Source organism: Amblyraja radiata, chromosome 27 (assembly GCF_010909765.2).
Source record: "Amblyraja radiata isolate CabotCenter1 chromosome 27, sAmbRad1.1.pri, whole genome shotgun sequence".
In the NCBI taxonomy this organism is placed as follows: domain Eukaryota; kingdom Metazoa; phylum Chordata; class Chondrichthyes; order Rajiformes; family Rajidae; genus Amblyraja; species Amblyraja radiata.
In genome coordinates this window covers 15,011,000-15,034,929 of record NC_045982.1, presented here as the reverse complement: position 1 = coordinate 15,034,929, position 23,930 = coordinate 15,011,000, and the positions used below count along the sequence as shown (strand labels likewise).

General features: G+C 40.9%; 1 protein-coding gene across 4 annotated transcripts; it reads right to left on the bottom strand.

The window, feature by feature from the left end:
- Positions 1-572: 572 nt before the first annotated feature.
- On the bottom strand, positions 573-23,455 carry c27h1orf216 (chromosome 27 C1orf216 homolog). Of its 4 annotated transcripts, XM_033045210.1 has the most exons (4): positions 23,095-23,153; positions 20,684-20,807; positions 4,087-4,145; positions 573-3,110 (listed from the first exon to the last, which is right to left on the bottom strand). In XM_033045210.1, exon 4 carries the CDS (start codon positions 3,089-3,091, stop codon positions 2,267-2,269), a length of 825 nt encoding a protein of 274 aa, XP_032901101.1. In that variant the 5' UTR covers positions 3,092-3,110; positions 4,087-4,145; positions 20,684-20,807; positions 23,095-23,153; the 3' UTR covers positions 573-2,266. The 4 variants fall into 4 exon arrangements, with proteins under 4 accessions (XP_032901101.1, XP_032901099.1, XP_032901100.1 ...); XM_033045208.1 differs by lacking the exon at positions 20,684-20,807 and having other exon boundaries at positions 573-3,097; positions 23,095-23,455; XM_033045209.1 differs by lacking the exon at positions 20,684-20,807 and having other exon boundaries at positions 23,095-23,155.
- Between the last annotated feature and the right edge of the window lie 475 nt (positions 23,456-23,930).

Sequence of the window (23,930 nt, the reverse complement as noted above, 5' to 3'; positions counted from 1 at the left end):
TCGAGACCCTTCTTAAACAGTTAATTTTTCATTGTGGATTAAAAACTGGGCAATTTATTATCATGTCCCACTCCAAAGGGTAAAGTGTAGAAGCTGATGGCAAGAATGGAGATATAGAAGAGATGGAGAATACTTAATATAATTTGTAATTAATTTAATTTTCTTTAATCTCACTTCTTTCCCCTTTGGTGATCACATGCAACATTTTTACAACACTTGTGAGGTTCTTTATTTTTTAAACATGCAATTTTCTTTGTAAGTATTTTTAATATACTTTCTTTCTCTTCAACACAGCACAGGCTTACTTGCATTATAATCGCTTCGAGTTTCTCATGTTAATGTGGATATAAGATCTTGTCTAGTGTTTACCAAAAAGAAATTGACAATTGGACCTTGCTGGCACCACATCTCACTTACATGTACTGAGTTAGTTCAGAGTTTCAAAGGATCTAATTTAAATAGGACCGTTAATAAATAACTGGTTTGTATTACTGAAACAAACATTGCCCAAAACATCACATTTGATGGAGTTCAGCATTATATTTTTTTAACATAAACATGGGCAGCACAGATATGGTTATATAAATAGACAGTTTATTATATTGATAATTGCACATCAGAAACTCCTATTGATCACACACATTATGGTGATGGTAGTCATTATTCAGGAAATAAAAAAGTATGCAACTGCACTTTTTAACAATATTCGGAGTCCCAAACAAAACCATAGCACAAATGAGATAACTGCATTTTCTGTCCACTTGCTTAACATTAGATATGATAGCAGCTATTTTTACATTCAAGTAATCATGCCTACATGAACATCAAAATGTCTTAATCTAACAAGAAATAAAAATCATTATGGTCCATTTCCTTTCATGCCATTCAGCTCAATCCATGGGAGGGTTTCCTCAAATTTCAGACATGCAAAATCCATTCAATTGGTCTTTCAATGCAGTAGTTTAAGAACACAGGCTTTCTTTGTAAAGGGTCCATATATTGTTCGGCTCACAATACTTTGCTGCCTATGTGGCCTATGCAAGTTCAGACTTAAGATTGCATCTTATAAACCTCATCTATATATAAATGATCCCCATGAGCCAATGGATACAATAGTTATTCAACATGCTAACTTTTAATATCATCGTTACATTTTGTTAACAGCTGTGAATCTGTTGCAGGTAATGCATTTTTTTCTGGATCCAACCTCTAATATAATTAGTGATTGCAAATAAACTTAACACCATTGGTCCATTAGTTTCATAACAAATAGGACTCTGATTTGCCACACATTAAACAGGTAATATGAATAAAATAATCTTTCATGTTTTAGCACATTTCTCCAAATTCAATCTTTATATTAAAATAAAGTCAAACAAATACAGCTTAAATAATGTACAGAGTCTAATGCAGGGATATTTGAGGCATAACAAAAAGTACAAGAAGCATAAGTTACATCTAACCCAAAATTCTTGATAACAAAAGCAAATAAAAGTTGTAGTAATATCAGGATCTCCAACAGCAGAGATAAGACACCAAGAAAAATCCTTGGCTCCTTGCATGCACCTTGTCTTTTTAAATCAACTAGCAACTTCAACTTAGGTGAAGGGAAACTGTCCTGAAGCAGCATTTCTGCATCAATTGTCCGTCACCCTAATTTGATTACTAATCAACATGGAAGTTATTTTAAAAAGGTTACATTTATAAGAACAGCAGCACATGGAGTTGGTTTACCAATAAAGAATTGTGAATTGAAAAATATAGTACTGCAAGTTAGCAACTGAAAAGGTAACAGCACAAGATCCAAGCATAACATCTTTGATTGGAGGTGGCCTTTCTGGATAGTACAGGGAAGCGAGATTAATTTTCTTTTTTACAATTAACCACAAATCTCAGTAGAGATTATGTGATGGCCTTAGTCAATAATATCACTGAGTGCAGCAAATAACAAAACTAATTCTTTCGCTGCTGTCTCCCAAATTAATCTCCTTTGTTTAACAATTTAATTCCCACTGCATTCTAGAAGCCAACCTTAAAAGCAGAGGGATTGTCAATTCAAGAAGCAGCAAGAACATTGAAAAAATAATCTTCCCATTCCATTAAACAAATAAATATATTAATGTTGCTTATATTTTCCATCTTCCAAGATGAATAACTGAATCTCCTTAAATTTGATTGCTTTTCTGTATACCTACAATTGTGAAGACATATTCTCATGCTCGCAAGACTCCAAAAAATGGTTTTGAATGCATTAGTTGTCTTCCTGCTAGATGACTCCCTGTTTGATGAACTTGAGCAGCTCTTTGCGGTTGCTTAAGATGGTGTCATAACTCTCCTGCAGCCGGTTTTGGTGGTCCACGACTTTGTGCTGGAGGCTGCGGATCCATCTCAGCAAGGCGAGGCGTCGGTACATGACCACTTGCGTTTGGTGCTTCTCCTTCTCTTGCTCTTTGAACCTTTGTTTCTCTTGAAGACTCTGGACTGCCTCAAATATTGACGGCAGCAAGCAATCTGCAGCAGGCGGAGTCCCTGGAATACTTTCAGCCTCAGCTTCTGCCGTTGGTAGCCAAGGATCGAGTTTATCTCGCTTGACAGTTTCCGACGTCTCCCAAACGTTTCCCTCCACACTGTCTGGGCTTTCAATACTCAGGCAGCTGCTGGAATAGCCATTGTCATCTGAAGGTGAGACAACAAACTCTTCACAATCCCTAACCTTGGGAAGTTTGCTGGCGTGGTCTACTTCAGCTCCCTCTGGTGGAATTCGGACACGCTCAGCAGAAATTGGCCTGGTTCCCCCCGATTCCAAACTCAAAGATCCTACCACCATGTTGGAATTGCATTTCTCTTTCTTCACTTGCAAGTTGGGTTCGCTTTTTAGTTTGGGGCTACCACTGGACGTGGTCCCAGCGGGCTGAAGGAGACTGAAGTTCTCATTCGTGTTGTATATCTCCACCACAAAGTTAGAATTCTTGTCCTGCATGACCTCGGACGTACAAATGGTTTCACTCCTGATTTGTCGATCATGTGCTCCATTGCAAAGTTGAGAGTTTGAAGACACCTCTGGGGTTCCCAGTGCCTCAATAGCAAACATACTGATCTACTTCAAAAAGCTGAAAAATATTATATTACAACACATATGGAGAATCATATCATTAAAGAACAAATCTACTTCAAGCTGTGTTCATATTTTATAACATGGCACGCTCCTAAAAAAAGTCAATGATGGATGATCGTAAAAAGGCACACATGAAAATCTGTCTTTTATGGTGATCTTACTTCATCCTAAAGCTGCCTATATACAATTAAGTATCTTTTGAGGATAGTAACCATTGTAATGACAGAAATCATGATGTTAGAAGAATCATGTTGTCAGTTTGATCAGTACTTGGTGTTCTCGATCTCCAATTAGACAACATAGAATTATGTTTTTTTTTAAATTTTAACCACATTGTTCCAATCCAAAATAAACTCCAGTTCTAAGACACTATATGTAATTTAGAAAGGACCACAGGAGGAAAGGGTATTTAGTTGTTTTATTTGTGATGTTAAAGAGTATGCCAATGTGCCTTACTATGATAATCCTTTCACACTGAATCATTGACAAGATAATGCACAATAAAGCAATTTAAGCATAAAATTGGAAATGTGAAGTTTTCGGAACAGTAACTAAAAATGTGTCAGAGGTCGGTAAAGGGATCAAAGGAGTGCTGCGTGGGGTGTAGAAAGATTCACTGTGGAGATCCATCCAAGACATATTTGGGTTTGGTGTGAGCACTGTTGGTTTTGAGAACTTCTTTCTTTGATGCCATTTCTTTAGCCACATACCTAGACTGGCTGATTCACATCAAAGCACATTGACCAAGAGCAGGGGAAACATAAATATTCTGTATAAGGTGGTATTCAATGAGCAAAGGGTCAAACTACACGAGATCAGGAAATTTGGACAACATGATGTTCACTATGTTGAATGAATGTAGATCGACAAACAACAAGACTAGGAAAAATTGTGATTTGTATAATCAAATAGTACCAATTCAATGACAATTATAGTTCAACTGTGATCAGATTTCATTTGTTACCAGTTACCTGAATAGAAGGGAGAGATTCAGACTTTTGAGGCTTGTCAGAAGAAATATGAAGCACATCTGTAGTGATAGTAAAGAAAACAAGTTTAACCATTAATTTATGTTTCCTTGATCAATCATCTAACAAAGTCACTTTGTCACCACAAAGCTCTTCCTCTGCAACTCTATCTAACTCCTAGTTATTCCATATACATTGCAACTTAAATTACACCCTTCACTTTGCTCATAGCACCATGAAGCAGCTGGTCATGTTGCTGCCTCACAGCTCCAGCAAAACTTCTTCGATCCTGACCTCCATTGCTGCCTGTGTGGAGTTTGCACATTCTCCCTGTGACCATATGGGTTTATTTTGGGTGTTTCAGCTTCCTCCCTCTTCCAAAGGCATGTTCCTCAGTAGGTTAATTGGCTACTGCAAGTTACTCCTGAAGGCAGGAACGAGAATAGGGCTGGAGGGAAATAGCTCTGAGGTGGGATTATTCTGAGGGCCAGCATAGATTTAATAGGCCAAATGTCCCTACAGCAGAACATGTCATGGATTCACCAACAATTGCAAATACCTCCTTGATATTTGGCATCTTCAAATCATTGTTCATGCCACATCCTATTATCTGTGCTTAATGCTGCATGCCAACATACATCTACTCTTTACATCTCTTCAAGCTGTAGTATCATTATCTCAAAACTTTTCAGATCCACAGCAGCAACATCCTTTGCTCTAATAGAATTTTGTTCTACACCTTTCAGGTAACCAGGATCACAATCTTCAATTCTTGGATATCATTGTGGCTACAGATTTCTCTCTCCATTAAACTTCCTCCAAACCCCTGTCCTTACAACATCAACTACTGCAAGGACAGGAGTATTCTTTATTCCTTCTGGTTTTCTACTCTCTTGCCCCAGACAATCAGCCCTCAGTAAAGATCTCTGCCTATTCCTTACCTTAGAAAAGAGCATACATAACATGCTGCTGGCAGTGGTTTCTACTTGTTCTGATGCCTATTTCTTTGACCAGGGGTCTATCCCCCAGATAGTTGTATTTTACTTTAGACATTAAACTTTAGAGAAACAGCATGGAAACAGGCCCTTCGGCCCACTGAGTCTGCACTAAACAATGAGTACCCTGTACACTAACACTATCCTACACAACAAGGACAATTTTACAACTTACCAAATCCAATTAACCTACAAACCTGTATGTCTTTGGAGTGTGGGAGGAAAGCGGAGCACCCGGGAAAACCCACGCAGTCACGGGGAGAACGTGCAAACTCCGTACAAACAGCAGCCGTAGTCAGGATCGAACCCAGGTCTCTGGCATTGTAAAGGAGCAACTCTACCGCTGCGCCAATGTACGGCGCTGTTTCTTTCCCCCAAAATCTGGGACTTCCATTCCATCGTGAACACGCCTTCTGTCCTCTAAACCTTTTCAGCTTTCCTTTTTAAAAAAACGTGTGGTATCTGAGATGAGAACATGTTTTGATGTCAGCTTTCTACAGTTAAAAACTAAAATAATCAAAATGTTTAATTAAAACGAGTTACATATTACAATGATGAACTGGTAACCAACTCTTTATATGATGACTGACAGTGTCTTGTTTGCTTGGCTACTTCAAAATAAATGATTTTACATAAAAGAACTTGATAGCTTGAATACGTCATCATCGATATTCTGAGTTCCATAGGGTCCAATGTTCACATATTCCACTTGAAAACTCTTAATCTGAAAGTATGAGTCTATAGTCAACTGTAAAACACCAATTTTAAGGAAAAGGTATCAGTAGGGTCCAGATTTTATACCTGAAAGATTTGCCTAGATCTCAATTATTTATGTGGATCATTCCTATGTAAATCAGGAATGAAGTAAGATTGTAACATTTTACTATGTTCCTGTCTATGTTTTCAGATGAATAAAGTATGCAAAGGCTGAAGAATGCAGAGGGATTTGCTTGATGTGTTGACATTTAATTGCTGACATTTAATCTCAGCAACCTCAGGAACACAAATTTTCTGGACAATTACCTTGGTGCTGTTCATGAGACCATGTTATACGGAAATTGGCTGCTGCCTTACCCGTAATTAGAAATGGGAACCATGCTTTCAAAGTATGTCACTGGCTTTAAAACACTGCCTAACAACCTTTGAAAGGCACAACATAAATCATAGCTGTTTCTTTCCTTTCAATACTAGTTTAGCTTCTATAAAGTTGCTTCATCAGCAATGTATCAAAATCCTGGAGCCCAGACTCTCGAACATCTTCACCACAAGATGCGCTGCAATTGAATGAACATCAACTAAAGAGCCATTAAAACGATAAATGCTGGCTTTAAGAATAACAAAGAAGGGAGAGGCAATATGATCATGTTATGGTGCATTTCACATGATTATCTTAGAAACATAGAAACATAGAAATTAGGTGGAGGAGTAGGCCATTCGGCCCTTCGAGCCTGCACCGCCATTCAATATGATCATGGCTGATCATCCAACTCAGTATCCCGTACCTCCCTTCTCTCCATACCCTCTGATCACCTTAGCCACAAGGGCCACATCTAACTCCCTCTTAAATATAGCCAATTAACTGGCCTCGACTACCCTCTGTGGCAGAGAGTTCCAGAGATTCACCACTCTCTGTGTGAAAAAAGTTCTTCTCATCTCGGTTTTAAAGGATTTCCCCCTTATCCTTAAGCTGTGACCCCTTGTCCTGGACTTCCCCAACATCGGGAGCAATCTTCCTGCATCTAGCCTGTCCAACCCCTTAAGAATTTTATAAGTTTCTATAAGATCCCCTCTCAATCTCCTAAATTCTAGAGAGTATAAACCAAGTCTATCCAGTCTTTCTTCATAAGACAGTCCTGACATCCCTGGAATCAGTCTGGTGAACCTTCTCTGCACTCCCTCTATGGCAATAATGTCCTTCCTCAGATTAGGAGACCAAAACTGTACGCAATACTCCAGGTGTGGTCTCACCAAGACCCTGTACAACTGCAGTAGAACCTCCCTGCTCCTATACTCAAATCCTTTTGCTATGAAAGCTAACATACCATTCGCTTTCTTCACTGCCTGCTGCACCTGCATGCCTACTTTCAATGACTGGTGTACCATGACACCCAGGTCTCGCTGCATCTCCCCTTTTCCTAGTCGGCCACCATTTAGATAATAGTCTGCTTTCCTGTTTTTGCCACCAAAATGGATAACCTCACATTTATCCACATTATACTGCATCTGCCAAACATTTGCCCACTCACCCAGCCTATCCAAGTCACCTTGCAGTCTCCTAGCATCAATCATAGTTGAGTGCTATCTTGAACCAAAATGATGTGGGGTGTTAAATAATGACTTTAGCTGTCTACAAATGAAACCCCATATCATGGTAATTACACAAGGAAAGGTTTTGGTAAAATGCTGATGTGATCTCGGTCGGTGAGGGAAGCATCAGGGCATTCTTCAAGACGATCAATCCAGGCTACGTATCTGGCCAAGACTCCGTACTCGAGCGAGTGCTGTACTGTCAGACCAACTGGCGTCTACGTTTCACTTCTGCCACCTGAGGTTCCCACCTGTTTCAAAAGGGCATCTAGTGTACCGGTACCTGAGCTGGTGGCCTGCCTTGCTGATACTTCTGGCAGCACCCACATCCACTGTAATGAAGTGGTAGGAGAGGTTGGTTTTGGCACTAATCAATTCCTGCCTCAGAAATATGCAAAAAGCAAAGTATTGGAGGGACAGAGAGGGTCAGGCAACATCTGTGGAGGGGATGGACAGAAGATGTTTTGTGTCGGGTCTTTTTTTGGTGTATGCTATTCAGTCAGCAAATAGATTTTGCATGATTACAATCAAGCCGTCCATGGTGCAGATACAGGATAAAAGGAATATGTTTAGTGCAAGATAAATTCCAGTGAAGTCCAATTAAAGATAGTCCAATAAGGTCGATGAAAAGTCAGGACCTCTCTCTAGTTGGTGATAGGATGGTTCAGTTGCCTAATAACAGCTGGGAAGAAACTGACCCTGAATCTGCGTTTTCACACTTCTGTACCTTTTGCCTCATGGGCGAGGGGAGAAGAGGGAATGAACGGGGTGAGACTCGTCCATGATTAGACTCATCCTTGCAGGGGAAAGTGCCTGGGGAGGGTGCGGATTGGGTGGGAAAGGCGAAGTGAACCAAAGAGTTGCGTAGAGATTGAGCACCTCTGGAGATTTCTGCCTGACCCACTGAGTTACTGCAGCATTTTGTGTCTATTTTTGGTATAAACCAGCATCTACAGTTCCTTTTTATTACATATTGCTCAACGCTAATCCTACCTCTGCAACAAAACACAGACCACCTCTTGCACTATCATGGTTTTGTTTTCAATTGTGGTTTGCACTAACATTTTGTTTTACGCTTTCTTTTTCTTTTCACACTCCTGCATAATTTATCTATTGGTTACGTACAATGTAATGTTCTGTCCAAGTCTATGTGGGTAAAGGGCCTGTCCCATTTACGTAATTTTTTTGGCGACTTGCCGGCACCCGTCATAGTCGCGGCAGGTCTCCGAAAATTTTCAACGTGTTGAAAATCCAGCGGCGACCAGAAAAAGGTATGACTCTTTGGGCGACTAATCACAACCATACAGGCATGACCCCGCGACATGTCGAAAAAAATCACTTAAGTGGAACAGGCCCTTAATGCTGCTGCAAGCAAGTAAGCTTTTCAATATACTTGGTCTGCACCATAATTTTGCATATGAGAATAAACTTGACAACTGTATTCCAACACTATTCGTCTTCCAAATGTGAAAAAGAATCTAATTATTTTGGGCATCATGAAATATCCAGGAATTTTCCGGCAGAAGCACAGAGCATCACCTCCTCGCACGATGTCCATATGATTGCCTGAAGTCATGAACTCTATCACTCAAGCCTATCCTATGTTCTACAATTCACATATCATTCGTTGATATATTTTCTACTTCTAACAACCCAGGAAAGTATAATAAAAATAAATAAGTTTCATTGAGTGAAGCATTGCACAGGGTTCTTTGCAACAACCTGACATGCCTCGATCACAGCATTCATTTTACTTGGAGTCCATTAGTAAAAGATTTGTCTGTCTACTTATAAAATCCAGCGTGCCTGTGCTGGGCAATGCCAAATAAACTAAGGATTAAACCAAAATAAAGCTGCATGATGTTTATAGAAATTGTCTAAGCCTATAAATCAAATACTACAATCACTTTTAATTAATTCAGTGTTGCTGTCAAGGGCTGTATTTATTGTGTATATTTTTTGCCAATTAGTTCCTTGATCTTGTTAACATTGAGCAAGAGGTTGTTGCTGTGGCACGAGTCAACCAGGTGTTCTATCTCACTCTTATTCATTGACTCAGACGGAGAGGTGATGGTTCTTTTGAAGAGCATCTTGGTGGATAAATACCCAGTGCCTGGTGGGATCTAGGTAATTGAGGTCCAGTGGAGGGGATTGCAGGGCCCTTGAGGAAGATCTATGTATCTTCTCTAGCCACAGGTGAGATCCTGGAGCACTGGTCAGTAGCCAATGTTGTTCTTTTGTTTAAGAAGGTAAGTAGAGAGAATCCAGGGGACAGTTGGCTGGTAAAGCTCATGTCAGCGGTAGGGAAACTGTTGGAGGGGAATCTTCGGGATGGGATATACTCCCATTTGGAAGAGAATGGGCTAATTATGGACAGACAATATCTGCAGTTCATTCTTAAACAAATAGCTTTGTCCGTGGCAGGTCATGTCTTATAAAGGTGATTGATTTTCGGAGGTTGATGAGGATAGGTCATTGGATGTTGTCTCCATGGATTTTAGAGAGACTTTTGATAAGATTCCTCATGGTAGGCTGATCTAGAAGATTAATGCCCCTGTCCCACTTAGGAAACCTCTGGAGACTTTGCGCCCCACACAAGGTATCCGTGCGGTTCCCGGAGGTTTTTGGTCAGTCTCCCTACCTGCTTCCACTACCTGCAACCTCCGGCAACCACCTGCAACCTCCGGGAACCACCTGCAACCTCCGGGAACTGCACGGAAACCTTGGGTGTGGCGCAAAGTCTCCAGAGGTTTCGTTCAGGTTTCCTAAGTGGGACAGGGGCATAAGATGCATAGGATCCATGGTGACTTGGTCGCTTGGATTTAGAACTGTCTTACTCATAGAAGACAGAGGGTTGTGGTGGAAGAGTTTTATTCTGGCTGGAGGAATATGACCAGAGGCCAATTAACCAACAAACCCGCACGTCTTTAGGATATGGGAGGAACCGGAGCACCTGGAGGAAACCCACACAGTCACATGGAGAACGTGCAAACTCCACACAGACAGCAACCAAGGTCAGGATCGACACGGGTCTCTTGCACTGTGACGCAGCTGCTCCACCAGTGTCACGATTTGACTAGAAACTTTAGCAAGTTGCTGCAGTACATTCAGGAGATGGTACACACAGCATTCATGTGCTACCAGGGAAATTAGTGTTTGTTGAGGTGAATGGGTGAGTGGGTGAGTGGGTTGCATTAATCTGGGTGATAATGATATTTTTGAACATTAGTACTGCATTCAGCGAGGCATCTGGGCAGTATTTCATTGCAATCCTTATTTGCATTGAAAAAGCTAGCATAGTTTGGGGAGTAGGGCCGGACTCACTCACCACAGAAGTTCCAGCTCCTCGTCTGCTCAACCACCCACACTACTCACTTAACTGTTCCAGTTAAATTTCTGGTCATTAGTAAAAACCTCTCGCAGACTCAGATCCTTTCAAATGATACCATCATTCAAAGATGATTATATCATTGACATTTTCAATAGATGATGATTCTTTTTATGTATGGCTAAGTTTTGAAACTAAAATTTTAATCACTAGTTTTAAAAGGTTTTATTTTGCATTTTATTATGCTTGTGGTACAATTCTTTACATAAATATAATGACCTATTTATTGAAACACTGCCAAGTTTCAGGTAGCCAGGAGCAATCCCAGAAAACTAAAAATGTAGCAAACATTTTCAAGATTACCATCATTTTTTAAATTTATCTTCAAGTTTTATTAATAACTCACAGAATGATATTTAAAATTATTGAAATGATAGTGGTAATTACAGCAAAACTACATTAACCAGCACAACCTGAGTCGATAGGCCCCAGTTAATCCAAAATGCTGATTTATTATGGGCCTCTCCGACTTGCGAGACTTTTTAGGCGACTACAGGATACTATGAGGTCCCCATATGTTCGTCGGAGGTTGCCGGGGTGTCACCGGCATGATGGTGAGTAGTTCCCGCATTCTCTTAACTAGTCGCGGCTTCATTCTGGTCGCCGCTTTGTTGAAAAATTAGCGGCGACCAGAATTTTGGCGCCATGGAGGGTAGTGAGAATTCTCGTGACGTAGGTGCAGTGGTAGCGGGTTGGCAGGAGGTCGTAGGTTGTCGCCGGTGCTGACCGGTGAATTTCATTGGCCCATTGGGGAAAAAAAAATGTAAAGAGTAGTTTTCAGAACCAAGGATAACCGACCGGTAATGTTAATGTCCGCCGAGCTTCACAACCGCGTATCTCTGGCTTCTTAAGAGTGTGTGTGAGTGTGTGTGTGAGTGTGAGTGTGTGTGTGAGTGTGAGTGTGAGTGTGAGTGCGTGTGTGAGAGTGAGAGTGTGTGTGTGTGTGTGTGTGTGTGTGTGTGTGTGTGTGTGTGTGTGAGAGTGAGAGTGTGTGTGTGTGTGTGAGTGTGAGTGTGTGTGTGTGTGTGTGTGTGTGAGAGTGAGAGTGAGAGTGTGTGTGTGTGTGTGTGTGAGTGTGAGTGTGTGAGAGAGTGTGTGTGAGAGAGTGTGTGTGAGAGTGTGTGTGTGTGTGAGTGTGAGTGTGTGTGGGTGTGTGTGTGTGTGTGTGTGTGTGTGAGAGTGAGAGTGAGAGTGTGTGTGTGAGTGTGTGTGTGTGTGTGTGTGTGTGTGTGTGTGTGTGTGTGTGTGTGTGTGTGTGTGTGTGTGTGTGTGTGTGAGAGTGAGAGTGAGAGTGAGAGTGAGAGTGTGTGTGTGAGTGTGTGTGTTCCACTCTGACAGTCGACATTCCAGTCGCCGGTTTTTCAGCGACCTGATACGACTTGACAGTTGTCGCCAGTTGCCTGAAAAATTGCCTAAGTGGGACAGGCCCATTAGGAGTCTGTTTAACCCTCCCTCAGTACTACCTCCCTTAGTGCAGTTGCTACTCGTGAATTGCGAGTTACTACAGTGCCCTCCATAATGTTTGGGACCAAGACCCATCATTTATTTATTTGCCTCTGTACTCTACAATTTGAGATTTGTAATAGAAAAAAAAAATCACATGTGGTTAAAATGCACATTATCAGATTTTAATAAAGTCCATTGTTATACATTTTGGTTTCACCATGTAGAAATTACAGCAGTGTTTATACATAGTCCCCCCCCATTTGAGGGCCCCATAATATTTGGGACACATGGCTTCACAGGTATTTGTAATCAGGTACATAATAATTGCCTCCTTAATGCAGGTAAAAAGAGAGCTCTCAGCACCTGGTCTTTCCTCCAGTCTTTCCATCACCTTTGGAAACTTTTATTGCTGTTTATCAACATGAGGATCAAAGTTGTGCCAATAATAGTCAAAGAAGCCATTATGAGACTGAGAATAAAACTGTTAAGAGACATCAGCCAATCCTTAACCAGAATCAACTGTTTGGAACATTATTAAGAAGAAAGAGAGCACTGAAGAGCTTACTAATCGCAAAGGGACTGGCAGGCCAAGGAAGACCTCCACAGCTGAAGACAGAAGAATTCTCTGTATAATGAAGAAAAATCCCCAAACACCTGTCCGACAGATCAGAAACACTCTTCAGGATTCAGGTGTGGATTTGTCAATGACCACTGTCTGCAGAAGGCTTCAGGAATAGAAATATAGAGGCTACACTGCAAGATGCAAACCACTGGTTAGCCGCAAAAATAGGATGGTCGGGTTACAGTTTGCTAATACTTAACAGAGCAACCACAGTTCTGGAAAAAGGTCTTGTGGACAGATGAGAGAAAGATTAACTTATATCAGAGTGATGGCAAGAGCAAAGTATGGAGAAGAGAAGGAACTACCCAAGATCCAAAGCATACCACCTCATCTGTGAAATACAGTGGCAGGGGAGTTATGGCCTGGGCATGTATTGCTGCTGAAGTTACTGGCTCACTTATCGTCATTGATGATACAACTGATGATGGTAGTAGCATAATGAATTCTGAAGTGTATAGTCACATCCTGTCTGCTCAAGTTCAAACAAATGCCTCAAAACTCATTGGCCGACAGTTCATTCTACAGCAAGACAATTATCCCAAACATACTGCTACAGCAACAAAGGAGTTTTTCAAAGCTGAAAGATGGCCAATTCAATCACCCGATCTGAACCCAATTGAGCATGACTTTTATATGCTGAAGAGAACAAGGGGATTAGATAGATAGATAGATAGATAGATAGATAGATAGATAGATAGATAGATAGATAGATAGATAGATAGATAGATAGATAGATAGATAGATAGATAGATAGATAGATAGATAGATAGATAGATAGATAGATAGATAGATAGATAGATAGATAGATAGATAGATAGATAGATAGATAGATAGATAGATAGATAGATAGATAGATAGACCTTTATTTAGCCCCCAAAACAAGCATAAGCTAAAGATGGCTGTAATACAGTCCTGGCAGAGCATCAGCAAAGAAGACACCCAGCAACTGGTGATGCCCATGAATCACAGACTTCAAGCAGTTATTGCATGCAAAGGATATGTAACAAAATACAAAACATGACTACTTTCATTTACATGACATTGCTGTGTCCCACACATTATGGTGCCCTGAAATGGGGGGGACTATGTATAAACACTGCTGTAAATTCTACACGGTGAAACCAAAATGTATAAAAATGGCCTTTATTAAAATCTGACAATGTGCACTTTAACCACATGTGATTTTTACTATTACAAATCTCAAATTGTGGAGTACAGAGGCAAATAAATAAATGATGGGCCTTTGTCCCAAACATTATGGAGGGCACTGTATGTGTAGGAAAGAACTGCAGATGCTGGTTTAAATCAAAGATAGATACAAAATGCTGGAGTAACTATGCGGGACAGGCAGCATCTCTGGAGAGAAGGAATAGGTGACGTTTCGGATCGAGACCCTTTTGCTATGCTGAATTTTACAATGCATCATGTTAATCACATCCTAATCAGGATTTGAGTTTAGGAGCAAGGAGGTCCTACTGCAGTTGCACAGGGCCCTGGTGAGAACGCACCTGGAGTATTGTGTGCAATTTTGATCTCCTGATTTGAGGAAGGACATTATTGCTATTGAGGGAGTGGAACGTAGGTTCACCAGGTTAATCCAGGGATGGCGGGACTCACAAATGATGAAAGAATGGGTCGACTGAGCTTGTATTCACTGGAATTTAGAAGGATGAGAGGATATCTTATAGAAACGAATAAAATATAAAGAGGATTGGACAGGCTAGATAGGGGAAAGATGTTCCTGATGTTGGAGGAGTCCAGAACCAGGGGTCACAGTTTAAGGGGTAGGCCATTTAGGATTGAGATGAGGAAAATCTTCTTCACCCAGAGAGTCGAGAACCTGTGCAGTTCTCTTCCACAGAAGGCAGTGGAGGCCAATTCACTGGATGTTTTCAAGAGAGTTAGATTTAGCTCTTAGGGCTAAAGGAATCAAGGGATATGGTGAAAAAGCAGGAATGGGGTACTGATTTTAGATGATCAGCCATGATCATATTGAATGGCGGTGCTGGCTCGAAGGGCCAAATGGCCTACTCTTGCACCTATTTTTCTAAATTTCTAACAGCATTCACATCATAATTCTTATAAATAAATTAATGTACATTCTTCCTAGACTTTTAGAATTAGCGAGTGCATTGGCAGTTCCAGAAATATCCCCAGTAGGCAGCATCATGTAAAGCTGATTTCACTGCAGGGCCTTGCAAAGACTTCCATGAAAAAAGGTGTGACATAAGCCTTTTGACCCTGGGGAAAGGTCCATAAATATTCGCAAGAAGCAGCTTGTATGCCAACATCATGTGTACAATGTGGCCTCTATTCTTGTGGCTGAGAGAACCTGAAAATCCAGAAGAAATTTCACAGTAGAAGAATGAGCAACAGTTAGGAGAACAATATCGTAAAGTAGCATTACAGGGTTGATGTTATCATGAAGTTCAGGTTGTCAAGGCAGCTGTTTCTCTTGCCACATTTCAGTGCCCGAGGTAGTTTGTGCTATGAATGGTGTACTTGCCATGACCTCTGCATCCCTGCCAACCTCCATAACCCGCAATATAACATATGCTCATTGCATCAACGGTCTATGCCAAGAAACTCCTTTCACCTGACATGTTCTCCCTCCTGCTCCACTCCCTGTTAAATATGTTAAAGAGTTTCTCATGCACCACCTTTGGCAAAAACGTATGAAGTTAAAATGTTCATTCTTTTCCCCTTGCTAATGTTCAGGTGGAAGCACTCCTCAAAGTCATGGCCCAAACTGCTTTCAAAATATCTCGTAAATATTAATCCACAATGGGAAAGAATGCCCTCGGGACTTTTCAGATATGCCTACAGAATTAATTGTGTCACTTACTTTTTTGAAATTAAGTGCACTACCCTTGCAGGACGAGAAAAAAAAAACCATCACAACATTGAAAAACAACTGGTGCAAAACATATTTATCTGCCATTAATTAATCACATTTCCATTTTTTATCTTGTGGCATCAATGCCACGACAAACTGGTGTGAAATGTTCCGAGGAATGAAAAGTGGGGAACTCAAATTAAGTGACTGATGTAGCATCATCTCAAAGGTTTATCATTAAAATAATTGCAACGCGGAAAACAAAAAGGTACAATGGTGACTAATAGCTCAGTAAATTGTCTGCAGATAATAAAAGCCTAAAAACCGTAACAACTTTCTTTCATATCAGTAGCTTACTTGCAGTGTGCATGGCTATAGAAGCTCGGCACACAATGGGAAGAGGCTAATGTACCATGTTATTTTTCAGCATGTTTCCCTGCACAACACCTTATAGTGATGCCCATCAGAATCTTTATCTAATTCCAGTAACATCAATCATTCAGTGTATCTGTAGACTGTAGATGGCTTGATTGCAAGTCACGTATAGTCTTTATGCTGACTGGATAGCACACAACATAAAAGCTTGTCACTGCACCTCGGTACTCGTTACAACAGTAAACTAAACTAAACGTTAAGAATGCCTTGTATCTTCAAGCTCAATTAAATATTTCTTATAATGCAAGTAATTCTTATACTATTTTACAAGATTTATACCCATGATTCTTTCATTACCCACCCATAATTTATTTGATTGTTAAAATTATACATGGGTTAGTGATTTCAGTGACTTGATGCTAAATATCAAATCCAGGAATGGCGTAGTGGAACTTCTTATGAGTGCATTAAGATATAAATTGTTAGAAGATATTAATGAGCTTAAAGGCAGATATGCCCAATATATGTTCGATTGTATCTAATGATCTAATCTATGGCAAAAAATAACCCAAATATTAAAATTGGAAAATAAATATATCCCGTTTTTATTCATCTATTTCATTAAATCAGTTACACTTTCTTACAGCCCCAATATTTCATTTTATTGCTTCTTACTTGAAATGTTTTTTTATTCCCTCCTATCTGAATATTTTTGAGTCATTCATCATTTGCAATGTTAAAGGATGAGTGAGTAATTACACTCAGATCTCTCAGTTCTCAGTTTAGTTTATTGTCACCTGTATCGAGGTACAGTGGAAAACTTTTGTTGCTCCCAATCTTGTATAAGAAGCAACCAGACAATAAGTGGCAGATGGGTGCAGTAACTAACCTGTGAATTTTCTCTCTTTCCCCATGGGAATGCATTGACCACCAACTTGGTTGGTGAAAATATCAGCGCAAAATCCTTGTGGCATAATTCACTGGTGCATTAACACATTGCACACGTGTAGCAACATTGGTTTATAGGAGAACAACACAAAGTTACTCAGCGGATCAGGCAGCATCACTGGAGAACATGGATAGGTGACATTTTGGGTTGGAACCTTCTTCAGAATCAGATGGGTACCAACCTGAAACCCCATCTGAAGAAGGGTCCCAACCCAAATCATCACCTATCCATGTTCTACAGAGATGCTGGCTGACCAGTTGAGTTACTCCATCACTTTGTGTCTTATTTTGTAAACCAGCATCTGCAGTTCCTTGTTTCTTACTTCTTGCTTTAAAGGAGATTTGTTTTCAATGACAAGAGCACTGGGCAAAATACTTCCAAAGGACCTAGGTGAAGAATCACAGGCAAATGCCAACCAGATACAAGTTAATACAGAACTCACTCTGAGCCAAAAACATTAAACTCATTTGCCTCAGCTCTTTCAACTATTTGCCATTCTTCACCATTAAATTATTTTCTTTGATTTGTAAAGTAGCTTGATAGAAACGCTTGCAAATTGAGAATGTGTGCAAGTCTCAACCAAAGGGTATCAAAGATATGAAGTCAGATCCAATAGATGGAGAAATAGCACTGGCATACTACAAATGTCAGCTACAAAAAACCTGATGAAAATTTAACATGAGGCAACCTTGTCTCAAAGGGGATTAATAGATTACTGGTGTCGGAGCTCAGCTTACTGGTATCAGAAAAGGAAGCAAACACTCTCATTTTTCTACAGCTTCACAGCCAGTGAAATACTTTTTGAAAATGAAGACATTGTATCCAAGTTGCATAGAGCAGGGTCAATAAAGAGCAATCTAATCAAATAATCTGTTTTAATAAATTGGCCAGGAAACTTGACATCTCCTTTGTATAAAAGTGCCCATGGAACTTTACCTCTTTCCGAGGGAACTGACAGGCCCTGGAATAAATGTCCCATTCGATATGTAGCACTTCCAACAAGGCAGAACCTCTCACACATTGCATCAAACTACATCCTAGGTTTCTGGTTTAAGTGTATTCTTGTCACATGTACCGAGGTACAGTGAAAAGCTTTTTTTTTGCATGTTATCCAATCAAATCGGATAATACTACACACAAATACAAATCTAACCAAACTCAAGCGCAATAGGTAGTGCGAAGAGAATGATGCAGAGGGCATAATATAGTTCACAGCATTATAGCGCAATAGTTTCAGAGACAACGTCCAATGCTGGCAATGAGGTTGAGCTTGTGGAAGTCTAGCTTGAGGAAGGACCTGATAACAGAGGGGAAGAAGCCGTTCCCAAGCTTTGTGGTGCGTGCTTTCAAGGTTCGATATCTTCTGCCTAATGGGAGCAGGGAAAAGGAAGAATGACTGGGATCTGAAAGGTCTTTGATTATGTTGGCCACTTTCCTGGGTCAGTGTGAAGTGTAGATGGAGTCAATGGTGGGAAGTCTAGTCTGAGTGATGGACTGGGCTATATCTACAACTCTCTGCATTTTCTTGGGGGTCTTGGGCAGAGTTGTTCCCAAACAAAGCTGGGATGCAACATGTCTGTATGCTTCATATATATTGCATCTGTAGAAGTTTGTTAGTCTTTGGAGACATGTCAAATGTTGTCAGTCACCTGAGGAAGTAGAGGCATTAGTGTTCCTTCTTGGCTGCCGTTGGTAATATTTATGCTAAGGGAGTGGGACGAACCATAACCTACTGACTCAAAGGAAACAGTGCAACCAACTGAGTTAAAACTGAAACTGTAGGTCCAGAGGGGAATAAACAACTCATTAGTCATCAAATAATAAAGCTGCTGCTACTACCTCACAGCTGGAGAGCAGATCTTCAGCTGTGAAGAACTCAGTTGCCAATTTACCAGGTATTTGTTAGTGAAACTCAATAAAAAATATTGTCCTTTGAAACAGCTCACACAGCACTAAATAACTGGCAACATTTTTCTCTGACTGCAAGGATATTTCCAGTTATCACCCAGGGACTCTGGAAATTTATATCACAAACCCTGCATTCTTTGCCAGTTATAGTCTAATATTGTTGCATTAGAAATGTGCTGTGATAGATGTATAGAACATTCATCTCCGAGTCTTTAATTGGGAAGATTTAGCAGATAGCAGAAAGTCTGGTGATGGATTTGCCAGGCATGGAGCAAGCTCTGTAGGGAAGTACATGTACACATAAAGATAGAACTGGGCTTTGTCTTGATTTACTGTGAAGGTTCATCCATGAACAATGTACAACTGGTCAAGGTACAACAGGACAGCTGACACCCACAGACAAGAGGAGGAGGAGGAAAATGTGTTTGTGAAAACCCTTGGTTGTGGCCAAGTGATGATCAGAACCAATGCTGCCTGTGGGAAAATCCTGGTGCACAGAACCAACATAATTCAAGAAAAGAAGATATGACTTCACTACATGCAGTTTCTGTAGAAGAACTGTATTATTCCAATATTCACCTCTGTCCCCAAAGAAGGCAGGCCAAATGTGATTCCTAAACCACACCCTCCATCACTGTAAATAACAGGCATTTCAGGTGCATAGGGATGCCACCACCTGCAGATTCTCCTTCAAGTAACCTAATGTTCAGATTTAGAAATCATTGCTGGTTCTAAATCCTAAAACTCCTTACTCAAAGAGCAATGGAGGAACCACAGGATTTACAGATCTTGAATCTTGAGCAAAACACAAGGTGCTCCATGTAAGTTCCATCAGTCTGAAGAAGAGCCCCAACCCAAAACGCTGCCTATCTATTTCCTCCACAGATGCTGCCTGACCTGCTGAGTTACTTCAGTATGTTACTCCGTTTTGTATTATTGGAGCATTTACATCAGGAAGATTGCAATGGTTCAAGAAGGAAATATGCAACCTTCTCAATGGTAATATAGTTTTGCCAACAAAGCCCAGATCCTGAAGAATGTTAAAAAAAGATATTTAGCATTAACGGAAAATGCTGAAACATTGGACAGCGCCAATTATGTTCCAGCGACAGTTGTGTTCAAAGTATTTGCATTTGTTGCTCAAAGACTACTCTATTTTTCTACAAATGTTACACTTTTCATTGTATCTCATTACACCTGCATATTTAAGAGGGGTTTGGTGGGGATAGTATGGAGGACCTTCCACTCTTGGCATCGTATTGGGACTTCCTTCTCACATGCTATGACTACTTCTTGAAAGAACAAGTATTGGCTATTAAAATGATGATATCATGGAATGGGGAGAGAAGGATTAAAGTTCCCCAAAATCACAATCTATGCTTCTGAATCACAGAATGAGGATGAATCAGAGTTAAATCACTTGAACCAGCAATGTAAAGACCTTCATTATCAGTGGGACTTGAGGAATCCCTCTTTGATTGAATAATCTGTGATCGGTTTTGTGCCACAACTTCACAAGAACAGTTATTGTTGTAGTTTACTGCAATAGTGCTCGACTGGATGTGCATGTTTTCTACATATAAACTGATTAAAAGTAAGTCTCCAAGCTTCACAAATAATGATGTTGTACAATTGTTCAATTATAGGCCGCCAGAGTATTTCAATCTCCAAAGAACCATCCCATCCAATCTTCTTTAGTAATATCTTTTGCAGCCACAATTAGATTTATCGTACATTCTGCATCTGGTGTTACCACAATAAACCACCGCCATACCTCACTTTTGCAATGGTACCATCGCCTTCCTTCCTTCTCATTTAGCAATTGCTTTCTTCTCACTATCCCATTCACCCTTCATAGATGAGAGAGTCAGCATGGATCTGTAAAGGACTAGTTATATCTAGTGTTTGGAGGAAGTAACAAGCAAATGGTACATAAGGACAGTTTCCAAATATTACATAAAGACTTTCAATGTTCTATTAAAGAGACATAATGGAAAAAATGAAAGTGCAACCCAGTGACTTGGACAGGACATTGACAAGATGGTAGGAATGATAACTGTTTATGTATCCATATTTGCAGCATGTGTAGTTTTGTTAAAAAAAAAAGGATCTACACTGGAGGTAGAAATATTCACTTTTTTAAAAAAAGTGTTATTTGGATAAACAGAGATTTGTATATCTAAGTTGCTGATGTCACCAAGAGGCATGGGACACTTTTCATATTTGGTGGGGTAGATGAAAATTAACATTTCCGAAAGAAATTGCTGTAACACAGAAGTGCCACAAACAAGTAATGCCTCTTGCCAATCTATGCCAATATATCACTGGTATCCACCTGCCAATGTTGAAAATTGCCCAGGTACACCTCAACAACAAAAGGCAGGACAAATCAATCTGGATCATTCCTTCCAGATCAACCATTATCAAAGTGAGGGATGCTGTTATTGACAGTGTTGTAATTCACCAATAAACTACTCACTGATGCCCAGTTGCATTTGGCAGGAATCTCATTTCTAAATCTCCCCATCCATAGCCTGGGTCCAAACATCATCCAAAGATCTCACATCCAGAGGTGAGGTGAGATTGATATATGGCTGTTGAGGCATCGAGAATGGACTCAGTGGGTCAAATGGCCTCCTATCATTCTACGAGGAAGCCTGAAAGCCATTCTGGTAAGACTAATGGACAAAGGGAAAACATTCCAATGGCTAGAAGCAAAAATGAAGATAACTGTAGGGGAGGTCAATGATCCCAGCCTGTAGAATACAGCTGGACTCCTCAGGGCAGGGATTTAGCACTGACCATTCCCACCTAGTTCATCAATAATGCTCCTTCTATCATGTCAGATGTAGGATCGTTTGTTGATGATCGTGCAAATTCATTTCCACTTGCAAATACTCAGTAAGATCGAGACAACAATCATAACAAGTAACATTCATGGCCAGGTGCGTTAGTCAATGATCATCTCCAATGATGATAATCTAATCTACCCTTGACATTCCATTGGCATTCATTACATTGCAGAGTTCCCCACCAACAAATCACGGAATATTGCAGCACCAATACAGCTGGCTATCCTATGGCAAATGACTCTGCTCCTGACACTCCAATGCTGTTCCACCTTCCATCAGGAATACTCTACTTAGTTATCCGAGTTGCAGTGCCAACAATTCTCATGAAGCTCAACACAATCCAGGACAAAGTAGCCTGTCTGATGGCACCTCCTCCTCCTCCATCGTAAAGTATTCATTGCCTCCACCACCTGCACATAGTGGTTGCAATGTGTACCATGTGCAAATGCACTGCTCAACTCATCCAGGCTACTCTGGGATCACTTCCCAAATCCATGATTACCACCATAACCTCCAGAACCCATGAGCTGTAGGACAAAGATGGGCAAAGAAAACAAGGTTGTGAACTCCACCAACAGCTGCCTCACCTGGACTGGAAATATATCACTGGTCCTTTATAGTCATGAAGTGTAAATCCTGGAACTCACTGTGGGAGTATCTGCACTAGAAAGACTGCAATGGTTCAAAAGAGCCACCATCTCAAGGGTATCTAGGGATTGGCAATAAATGTTGGTTGGCCTTGTCAGAGCCTAATTGGGTTTTTTTAAATCTCCTCTCCAGTGCCCTTCCTTTGGTACTTATAATCCTTACACCTCGCCCTCGACACACAACCACTCTCCACTATTAATTCCCCCTCTCCCTCTCACCCCCCTTGTCTCCAGCTACCTCTCCTTCCCTGCCGTTTCTCTGCCCCAGCGCCCAGTTCCTCTGCGAGTTCCCCGGTGACTGCGATACATTTCAATGACACAGCTCCCCATCTATATGTAAAAAAAACCACAAGACTGCTTCACTGTCTCGCCCTGTGGAGAAGTGGGGGGATGTATTTCATTATCTTTAACGCCGAAATCTCTTTTGAAACCAAAAACGGAAAGGGATTTAAACGAAATCCCCGATTCCGGTTCCATGTCTCGCTAATAAAATCCGCACATGTTTCAAATACTTTCCGTCTGTGACATCCGAATTCAGACACGGGCTTCGCTTCAATTCCGCACTGTTTCCTCCGTAGACAGAACCGTACCCGCCCACGGACACATGAAACCCCCGTCGCCTAATCTCTCAAATACCCAGCAATGTTTACACAGTGTAACGTCTGCTGCTGGGTACAATGACTGACCTGCCATCCAGAAAGGTGCGCTCCTCTTGCTTGCTCTCCGCTGAAATCGCATCGCAGCCTTGATCCTTTCAGCGAGCGGAAATGCATCACGCAACAAGCTCAGCAGCGGCAGCACCGTCATTTCAAGCCTACACAGGAAGCCTCCGCTCACCGTTCATGCTTCACCTTCCTAACAACGGACAGCACCAGCCCTGATTAGCTCTGCCGTGGGATCGGAGCGCAGAAACCACCTCTGCAGAACTGTCCCGGAGTCTCCAGGGTTTAAGCCGAAGGAGCGACATTATTTGCAGGGAAGAACTGCAGGTGCTGGTTTAAACCGAAGATAGACACGAAATGTTGGAGTAACTCAGCGGGACAGGCATCATCTCTGGAGAGAAGAAATTGGTGACGCTTCGGGTCGAGCCCCTTCAGACATTATTTCATCGCACTTGAAAACTTAAGAATGACGAGCAGAATTGAAAAAAAAAATAATCTGCTTTTCAATTACAGAAATTATATATACTTTAAAAATCTTGCAGATGCTGGAAACCTGATATAAAACATAAAATGCTGGAAACAGGTCAATTGGTCAGGCAGCATCTGTGGGAAGAGAAACAGTGTTAATATTTCAACGTGAAGATGTTGACCAGATAGTGGTAATGATTGAAGATCATCTCTGGAGAGAAGGAATGGGTGACGTGACCCTTCTCGCCAGAGATGCTGCCTGTCCCGCTGAGTTATTCCAGCATTTTGTGTCTATCTTTGATTTCTACCAGCACCTGCAGTTCTTTTTTTTCTGTCTCGCCCCGTGGAGAAGAGGGGGGAGAGGGGGGAGAGGGGGGGGGGGGGGGGGGGGG